Below are 10367 nucleotides of genomic sequence, written 5' to 3'. Positions count from 1 at the left end.
CAAATGTACTTTAGCTTTACCAAGTTTTAGCCAACATATTATATTATGCCACATAATTTAGGCTTTAAGCTGTATACATTATTAAACTATTACTTTAAGCTAAATGATGTCCAAACATTATTTTAAATCACCGCACTATCGAGCTAGTTCTCTAAGCCACCGCACTGTTGACAATCAACCAAGTCGATCCGAGCCGTTGAGCTAAATCATCAAATTATTAAGTAATTTTCCCTTAGAGGAAAAAGAGTATTAGAAAGTTCCAGAGTTTAAGGAGAATGTTCTGATTTAGCCGAAGGAATATCAAGAGAGCCTTAAGGAGATTGTTCACATTTCTGTATAAACAGGTAAAATATTCTTTCCCCATTTTTAACATAACATTTTAGCTACTCGGTAACATTGATAGAATTTTAATTTTCAAAGACCTATGCTTCTAATTGCAAAAATAGATTGGCATTTTAACATCAGATGATAGAATTACTAAAATCACCTAGCTTGTTTTTCTAAGCCAGCCGGTTCAATTTTTCAGCTGAATTAGATCCATCTAAATGCATTTTTATGAATACTTGAGCAACATAAAGTGACCTAATTGTATCATATATACCTCATGATTTCTCTCAATCCCCAATTTATTTGTTTTTTCCTTAAGAATATTCTATCAAAATGATATGCATCTGAGAGTTACCAGATTATGTCCATAAGTGAAAAATAAATAAGGATATCAAACATCCTCTTCATTATTTATATGAAACAGAACATACAAACTTTAGAATTCATTCAATATCCCTATCAAAATTTGTACTTTGTGATGGAACAATGGATACAGATGGTTTCTGAAACCTCATCACCGGATATGTACATGGCAATCAATGAGTTTAGGCATGACGAGATGCTCGTAGCGACCTTCTATTAGTTGACTTCTGACAGCTTTTATATGTTACAAGCCTTATCCATCTAAGATATGTTTCAATTTTGATTCAACACCAGAACCTCTCTATGATGGATAAGCATCTGAAGTAGTTTCTGATTCCAGGAAAACATAAGATGTCATTGGTATACTGTGAGTCTTCACAAAGTCAAAAGGCCATTTCTTGAAGAATTTGAAGTGTCTTCTGGTGAACCTGTAAAAATATTTAAACAGAAAAATTAAAGATGAGTTAGATTCGCTACATATATTATTTGAACATGTCCCAAGAGTGGAGGAGAAGAAAAATAACTACCCATTCTAAATGTTGAGCAGTAATCCCAGATATATTTCCTGCATATATTCCACCCAAGACCTAAAAAGAAAAAATGGTGTTTAATGTATCGCCAAGGATAAGCTTGTCCACCAAACTTGGCGGCATGCCATCTATAAATTAAAAAAAAAAAACATTCCAATAAACGTTTCAAGATTCTAAAACTGTTTTAAGTTGACTGAACAATATACACGAGTAACCATTAGCTATGCAATTATGAAATTGGTATTGCCTTGGTACCTTGGAAACAGTCTCCAGGAACATGCCAGGACGAACTGGGCGCGGGTTACGACCAGTTAGACTTCCCTAAAATAACCAAGGTTCGTCAGAGCACATAACTGCGGAGACTCAACGCGATGCAAATATACCAGCCTATTTTATATCCGAAGCATTGAGCACACAAACTCACCCTTCCGGCTACTCCACTTAGACTCTTTTGCTTGCTAACAGAATCTTCATTAGCAGTGTCCAAGTTGTCTGCACCTTCATCTTTCCCATGCATCACATCACTTATCATTTTTTGAACAGTTGTCCCTGGTCTCAAAGCAACTAGCTTCGTCAAAAAGTTCACCTGCACATCATGAAAGGTGATCTTATGCCACAAAACATGCTATAACAAATCAAGTATACAAACAAAAGAGAAATGCAATAGCAAACAAGAACAATTTGAAGATGAACATATAAAAAGATAATAGGTTAGCTAAAAATATTCCAATAACACTCTTCCTAGGATAATCTGACTTGACAAAGAAGAAACAGAAAATACCGATCCACAAACAAGCTTGAGCCTGCCCCTTTTGTTCCACATCTAAATCTACACTATCAGCTCATACAGATCATGTTGATAGCATTTTAGATGAGCAAGTTGCACCAACTAGAGATGATGGGATCCAGCATTATCTCATTCATTGGGTAGGCTGATCAGAATCAGACTGCACATGGATCAAATGGGAGGAGCTTTAGCACATGGATCAAATGGGAGGAGCTTTAGCACATAAATTCAGATATTCCTGAGCAGTATGGGTCACATCGTGATAACCACTTGATAGGGTCGAGTTTCTCCCACCCAGATGGGGATGTCGGATTTGATCGTTCGCTAGGTTTTTGGGTTTATTTGCACAGTTAAAGGTGCACGACACAACCTATTTCACTTTGGATTGGCGACTTTTGTGTTATTGGGTGTTAGTTTGACTTGAGTCAGTTGTCTATCTCTTTTTCTAATTTTCTCATCCTTTGTAGAATATTCGGGCTATTTTCTTGCCTATTAGTCTTTTTTCTTTTTTGATTAGTTATTGGGTCCATTTTAACTTGTTTTAATCTAGTTAGATTATGGTTCCTTTAGGTGGAGTTTGGATGTAGTTTAACTCCAAAACCTGGTTAGTTACTCTGATTTCTTAGCTTAGAGTAAGGTATCTTGAACCAATTTAGGAAAATTGGGCGATTTATAAACCATTTTAGTGTTATTATTACACTTGATGTGATATAAAAAAAGTAGTGTTAGGAGATATGTATGTCCAATGATCAAAATACATTTATAGTGGATTAATAAGGAGAGGAGAGAAGAGGGAGGGAGGGAGGGAAAGATTAAAATGATTGTTGGCTGAAGTGATATCTTTTCAAGAGCAAAATGATAATTGAATGTTGTTGGTAAATATAAAATAACTGGATAAAGAGGACAGGAGAGAGAAGAATGGGTTTAAGTAACTTGACCTAAATCCATTTTACCTTAAATTTGTCTTTGGAAACAAAACTAGTTTAGTGTTCACTAAACTGGTTTAAAAATAAACCTTAATTCAAACCAAATGAAGTTCAAAGAGTTTTATGTTGGCACTATAAATAGTGTAAAGACATTATATTAAGATAGTTTTTGGATGAATGAAGATAACTTGAAGCTTTTTCCTAGGGTTTCGTAAAGATTCCCTTTCCAGTGTGAAATTAGAAGCCCCAAGAGTGAAGCCAATGGATTTTATATTCGACTCTTGGTACTATCTTTCTTCTCTCTTTCATAAATCGTGGTTTCCAAGTTTTTCCTGCACTTGTACAACTCTGTTCAGATCCCAAATTTTGAGATTCGAAATGCGGACTCCATCAGGTTTTAGATCTGAACTTATGAATCAAATCACATATCTGATTTAGATATTAGATTTCGGAATAGGCAACACATTTCGGATTGAAGTGTCCAGATTGAATCTTCTATGGCTTTTCAGGAAAAAGGTTTGACAGTGCTGCAGTGAAGGATTCATACACAAGTTTGATTAATACTTTATTTACAAGGATTATGATCGGTAATAACATCCTTTATATCTAATTTTCTATCATATTGCTCTCATGATTACTGAATTTACTCCCTTATATCTGTTACGGACTAGATCTGGAACGATCCGTCAATAGAATGATTATGAAAATTTAGGTGGAGATAGCCTCACGAGTTAGGATTCTAATGGCTCTGGTTTCACCTAAATCGGAAGTTGAAATGAAAAGATAAAAATAAAATAGTGAAGATAGGTCAGGGAAGGCAGAACGGTAATTTCCGACGTTGTGGTGGTTGTCGGAGGGTGGTGGACGACCAAGGGTGGTGGTGGACAATCATGTAGTAGGGTGGCTGCTGGAGATAGGAGGTGACTAGAGTTTGGATATTTGAAAGGGATCTACGGTTATGATCTACTCCTATAAAAATAAAGACAATCCAACGATTAATATAAAAAGATAAAGACGAGGATAATAACTAGCTAAACTCAGATTTCTCTCAATTCAATGCTCATTATCAACTCATATCCACCCCTATTTATAGGAGTAAAATTCCTAACAGATCGAATCCATATGCGGATTATTTAATTTATTTAAAATTCAAAACAGAAAGATAAAGCAAAGTAACTAATTTGGCTCGACTCAACTTGATTCGACTTAACCCATGTGGTCGGATCGTAACAATATCCCAAAATCATTCGTATTTTGAATAGTTTCTAGATTAGGATTTTGCTGGAATTTTATTTAATTAGCCTTTTTTTCAAAAGGCAGACACCGTTAAATTGACTCTTAGGTAGGTTTTGATTAAGTAATTGTTTTTACTAGCAGCATAATCCTTATTTTGAGTGAAGGAGCCTAGTCAGAGGAAGTCCCATGCTTCCAACAATCTATTTATTTTCTTGAAAGTGAGGCATCTTGTTGGTGAACACCTTTACCAACACATAATCTTTTATGTTTGTCCTAGGAATTTTAATTTGATTAGCTTGCCTCTATTTGACTTGTTTATTTTCTGTTTTTAGGTTGGTTTATGTTAATTTTTTGACATTCGCAAGTTTATCCCGCATCACTTATGCTCATCACTCCTCAATTCCTTCGTTTGCTCTTGCAGTTAGCAGGATAAGAGAATATGATTTAAGCATGGGAAAATAACAAATGAAAGTGCATATACCTTCATATGAGTTCATAATCGCAGTCCTAATTAATATTTAGCAAACCCACAAAATAAGGAACAGAAATTTGTGACAGAGACAACACCATCATAGATCATAAGGAGCTGAGAACGTAGTTTCTAAAAATCATCTAAATGATGGTAATCACATGTAGGAATTTAAAATTTTGAGATTATCTAACTAAGCTAATTTTTATGTACTAAAGAACAAGTTAGTGGTTGCATGCCAGAGAGGACTTATAAGTCATAGCTCCTAGATATCATTGTAAAAGGAAAAAAGGAAACCAAAAGAGAAAGGAGAGTTGGAACAGACCTCTGCTTCAGGGAGTGTACTAAGACCACGGTCATTTCTTTCATCCAACATGCCTCCCCCCATCATATTGCGAGCTTCCTCTCTGATTAAAACAAGCCTTGCTAGCAACTTCCTATCTGGAATAGTAGGCCTGGATTCCATTGTCTACAAAGATAATTTAAAAATAGTTAGAAGACTGTGGACAAACTAGGCTTATTTCCAGTGATAATCTCTTGATTTGCAAGAGACCGCTTGGGTGACAGAAAGTGATTACAAACACTACTAGAATGCCCACACAAAAGAAAATGCAGCAACCTGGAGTGACTAAGATGTCTTATGATTGCCACATGCTTGTGACCTTGATTACAAGTGCATAAGCATAGCACCATATGTAACTTCTTAATCTGACATAGTATATAGACAATATCTGCTCTAGTTTAAGGATTCATCTATGCCTGGTACTTGAACCCTGTATACAGGACTTAATCCAAGTTTGAACAGCACAAACTCAAAGTAGACAATATCATGCTTGGATCAGGAATTAATTCAAACTTCTTTTTGAGATCTGGGGCCTAGCATGGATATGGACATGACCAATTAACAGCACAAGGATATGCAATTTTTCAAAAACTCTAGCTGAAATTGTAGTAATCAATTGGGAAACTCCCATCTGCGAGGCACCATTAAAAGGGAGATATACACTATCTTCAATTGGTTATGAATTTTACAAATTCCAACAACTTTTCACACAAAATTTTCGTTTGGTTGGGATTTGAGAAAAAAAATCATTTTATCTAATTACTCAAAATGAAATTGTTTGATGAAATTCTGATAAAATCTCACTTCCCCAGATTCTAACCTTGCGTTGCTTGAAATCATCAAAGTTATGATCGTTTGGATTTTTATGTTTGTACGGAAGGAGAAACGTTAAATCGCTTGATTGAACCTACCCGAGTTAAAATGTTAATGAAAAGAAAAGGTAGGGTGTTCTTTTAAAAATTTCTCCAAGTATTTTAATCCATGGATGAATTTTTCCTTGCTTCGCATCATTTGTTTTTTTATGTTTCTACTTACGATTAGACATGTGCTACTGACATAATTTTTGTTTACATAGATATAGTAGTGATGCATGAATAGTGATTTAATTGTTTATTATCATTGTTGTAATTGAGATATTCTATCTTTTTGTTCCTCAAAGAAATGAAATATCTTATCATAATATTGCATCTAAATATGTTTCATTTGTTGAGGATCTTTGATTAAAAAAACTTCATACTTGGATAAAGTAGAGATCCTGTGGGATGATTTTCATTGTTTTCATAAGTTTGTTACAGAATCACAAGTCATACTCATCTTACACATAGCAAATTATACTCATATTTATGAAGTCAATGTCCATTCTTTTTCATCTATTATGCCTATTTGTGATAAGAAGAATAGTGCAAATAAAACTATGCAACTTCAATTGTTGAGCTGCATAGCTTTCAAGGGGAAAACATGGTTGCCAATCAAATTTAGAAGTCAAAACTTTAATTTCCTTTTGATCTGTTACCTCTAATAAGTCATCAGCCTGGTTAGCAATTTCGTTGAGATTTGCCCCTGGAAGTTGAACTTTAAGACCTTTCTCTCCTTTAAATACACCACCACCTGCAGCGACTCGACGTAGCAATTCATGTCTACTTTCTTTTTGTGGAGTTCGGCATAGAAGACCAATCACTTGAACCTGCTCCGGCATAAATCCATATTATTGTAAGTCAACATATTCTATATATTGGAGATCTATTCAGGGTTATTTATGCCTAACATCTGGATAAGGGGACTAACCTGTGGAGGACACTTCTTGGTGAGGTGGTCTAAAACTGTTTGCTTGATCACTTCCAGAATAGACTTGCGCTGTCATCATATTATAAGGCATATGTTAACAATAGAAAGAATAATTAGTGAAAAATATATATCATGATGGTAGGAATAATGATTTTTTTAATTCTCCAGTATGGTTATCGAATGTATGCAAATACATTGATCATGTGTATCCAATGACTAACCGCATCCAAAAGAGAATAAATTAGGCAAAGGATTTAAGCAGGCATGATCAAAGTCTTTGGATATGCATGACTGATGCATTTGTGTATCTGTTGGTGCACCTGAATCGACCATACAGAATTACCCAACACCGAATACCAATTTGGCCTAGTTAAAATGTAACTTACAATTATCCCTATAATCCCACTGTTAATTTACTTCAAATGCAAATATAGAAATATAGTGAACATTATTGTACGCTCCCTGAGAATATAAATGCAAAATATTACATATATGATTGTTTATGTTTTTTTTTTTTTTTGTCTCTGCCTTGTCTTATATTATTTTGGTAAGAAAGATACAGCACATCTGGTAGCACTACTATTTATTAATTTTTCTAAACAAAGATGAAAAAACATATCAGATAGTGGTGATGATCATCAATCAGTATTCAGTCTATTGACTCGTAGGTTCCCTCCCTAGCTCTCCTTAGTAGTTGGATAAATGGAAAGACAAGCAAAAGGGATGGTCAAAGCTCTTTTAGAAAAGGGGTTACTTAGCAGCTATCAAAAATGAAGAGAAAAGATTTCTCTATCTAAAATCCCTTTATATTGATTAATATAATTCTGGAATAAAAAGAATCTGTCCATAACATGCTATTATTTTTCATTTCTTGATGCCATTTTTGACAGTATTTAAAATTAAAAAAGAAAAGATAAAAATTGAATACATGATGAAATAATGGCAGGTGAATTAGTTGATTTTGAAGATCAAAGATAGCATTAATGCATTAGAGTTTTCCTTTATTTCAATTATAAACTTCCCCATTAATACATCTAATAATAAAGAGGTCAAATTTAAAATGCCCGTTATCAGATGTATGCACCGCAGCAAAAGAAATAGAAAAAGAGGAAGAACTACTTAAGCGTTGAGAATGCTAGATTATTAATATACTTAAAAGACAGGAGATCATGAAGGCAGACACCTGCTCAATTACAAAGAATTTTGGGAAGGAGGGCACATATTTTCTCCTATCCACAGAAGGATTAAAGAAATAGCTATTCTAGTTAGAGAATGGAACATAGTTGGATAGGGTTAGAGTGATCTGCGCAAGGTAGGATACATTTTAGAACAAACAAAAATCTCTAAAAAGAAATTCCTTTTCACAAAAATAGCAAAATACAAACTTCAGGACTCAGGAGTACTTTCAACTTTCAAGAACACATAGAATAACATCTTTAACCTTCCAAGCCATTCAATTGTTGCAGTCTTTCTAAGAAACATAATTTACTAATACATTAGTTTTATGGCATGCTAATGACAGAAGACCATAACCTATAAACTCCAATGAGCAAGTAATGGAATATAACAGTAACATGTAATTCAATAGACTGCATTGCAAAATGAGCTGCACAGGACATGGTGATGCAGCACGAAATAGGAAATGCGGTCTCCTTTATCTGACATATTAGAACAAGACAAAGCAAATTAAAGTGCACAAATGTTACATATGCAGAAGTTCCAAAGAGAATCGTATCAAAAAAACAGAAAACAATATGGGCTTTCAGATATATAGGTTTATCAGTGGCCAGTTCTGAGTTAGTAACATGGCACCGTCGCTCTTACAAAGTAGCAGACAAAGACTCAATCTTTCAGTAAGCAGCAAAAGTATCTAATAAGTTCTTTATAGGAAAACGGCTAACTTAGAGTGAATAATATGTGGGACTAAGTCAAGCATTCTATCGAGCACCTGGTCGTCGTTATCCTTGTTGGCCATCTGGATCATATAATCGAGAGCCATCATGAACCCAGACTCCATCTCATCAACCCTCTTCCCGATAACGCCCTGCGCCACTATCTCCACAGCCACCGGCTCCGACGCCTCGTCCATATCCATGTCCTCCAACTTCGGCCCACCAACCATCAAATTACCAACAAAAGACCAGATGGGCCCGCGGGCGCTTCAAATTTACGAAAAAGGAGTGAAAAGTTACCAGTTCGAGCATCTCCTGTAGCACAGAGGTGACTTGCTCCCCGCCCCTGAGGAGTGCCTCGTACTTGGAGGAGTCCCACTTGTCGTCGCCGTTTTCGTGGTCTACTGGGTTAGGGAAGGCATGGCTTGGTTGGTAACTGCAGCAGAGAAAGGAGCCACGTTGGTGGGGATTCTCGGAAGAGGAGAGATGGGTGTTGGAGAGAGGAGTTCGGAAATGGAATGGGAGGAGAGAAGAGAAGGAAATGGGTTTGGTTTTGGGTGAAGAGAATATAGAGAGAGTGGGAGAAGAGGAAGGAGAGAAGCAGAGAGCTCCCACCATCTCCGGAGATTGAGCAGTGATGAATCGAGTATGCTAAAAGCTTGAATTGAAGGTGACGACGAGATAGGAAATACTAAGTAAAATAATTTCCCTTCTCCAAAGATATTCTTTTAATTCTTTTAAAAACAAGCAAAAGATTTTACCCTAATTTTAGCAAAACTTTTAAATTAATATATGGCGTTAGTGATATTGTCTACCGTTTAAAAGACTAAGTAAGTTATGTTGATAATATTAACCAGGACAAGAGATTAGCTTTAATCTAGATACTAGAAATCTTTTTATCTTTTAGGCAGTGCGAAGTGTCACCGTAGCTTCAGCGGTCAGAGTGATGTTGAACATCCGACAATACACTCCTGAAAGAAAAGGCATGCCGTTAGCTTGTCAAACTACGAAGCCCACTTTCCTATCTCACTCTGATTAATAAATGAGTCATTCTTATTTACTTTAACTCACTCATTCTTATTTTCTGCTCGCCATTAAAATTTATATTGTTTCTATACTTCTACACTTGTCAAAGGATAATAACCAATAACACCTATAACTAGATTTTTGGCTTACTAGAGCCCAATTTCCCAGTTAGCCTAAAAATTGAGGTTAATTGAGAGATAGTTTCTCACATACTTCCACAAAGTGGAGGCCACTCTATAATGGAAAAATAAATAGGCAATGGTCTCAGCTTCAAAGGACCAAACAGTGAGACTAGTATAAGCATTTTTAAGATATGCTATACTGAGTTGATGGAGTTTCCAAATCCACAAAGCCTCCATATCTCAAAAGGTAATAGCAAAGTTAATGACCCCTTCACTGAGGTCAAGGCCAAAATAGTTAGTAACAATCATAATTATATTCATCATAGTGATAAGGTCTGAAACCTTAGATAGCAAGGATCTATAACCTTATATTAACAAAGGTCGTGCAGGGTAATGGAGACTATGCATTTACCATTGACAACAAACAAGTTTCATAAGACTTGTCTTAATCTCATTCGCCACAAAAAGAAATTAGAACCAAGACCATAGTAGTGTTTAAGTTTTTTGGTTAAACCAAGGATAAGGGAACCTATACTGAGTTCTAACGACTTTAATCCAAAA

The 10367-nt window shown here is 35.4% G+C and overlaps 1 protein-coding gene across 1 annotated transcript; it reads right to left on the bottom strand.

Annotated features, from left to right (window-relative positions):
• Positions 1 to 704: 704 nt before the first annotated feature.
• On the bottom strand, positions 705 to 9352 carry LOC140772085 (protein PEP-RELATED DEVELOPMENT ARRESTED 1 homolog, chloroplastic). The gene is made up of 9 exons (XM_073113973.1): positions 8959 to 9352; positions 8715 to 8870; positions 6767 to 6835; positions 6495 to 6665; positions 4964 to 5107; positions 1645 to 1806; positions 1476 to 1541; positions 1218 to 1277; positions 705 to 1118 (listed from the first exon to the last, which is right to left on the bottom strand). The coding sequence occupies exons 1-9, from the start codon at positions 9274 to 9276 to the stop codon at positions 1074 to 1076; spliced, it is 1191 nt and encodes a 396-aa protein (XP_072970074.1). The 5' UTR covers positions 9277 to 9352; the 3' UTR covers positions 705 to 1073.
• Positions 9353 to 10367: the final 1015 nt, after the last annotated feature.

Source organism: Typha angustifolia, chromosome 12 (genome assembly GCF_048772165.1).
Source record: "Typha angustifolia cultivar Huaian chromosome 12, ASM4877216v1, whole genome shotgun sequence".
Lineage (NCBI taxonomy): Eukaryota > Viridiplantae > Streptophyta > Magnoliopsida > Poales > Typhaceae > Typha > Typha angustifolia.
Note: the sequence above shows the minus strand (reverse complement) of the source record. Positions and strands in the feature narration are given on the sequence as shown.

Coding starts and splice junctions, on each gene's coding strand:
- LOC140772085 (XM_073113973.1), bottom strand. CDS start 9,276: ATGGTGGGAGCTCTCTGCTTCTCTCCTTCCTCTTCTCCCACTCTCTCT. Junction 8,871..8,958: donor TACAGGAGATGCTCGAACTG/GTAACTTTTCAC, acceptor GGTGGGCCGAAG/TTGGAGGACATGGATATGGA. Junction 1,278..1,475: donor TCCTGGAGACTGTTTCCAAG/GTACCAAGGCAA, acceptor TTTTCTTTTTAG/GTCTTGGGTGGAATATATGC.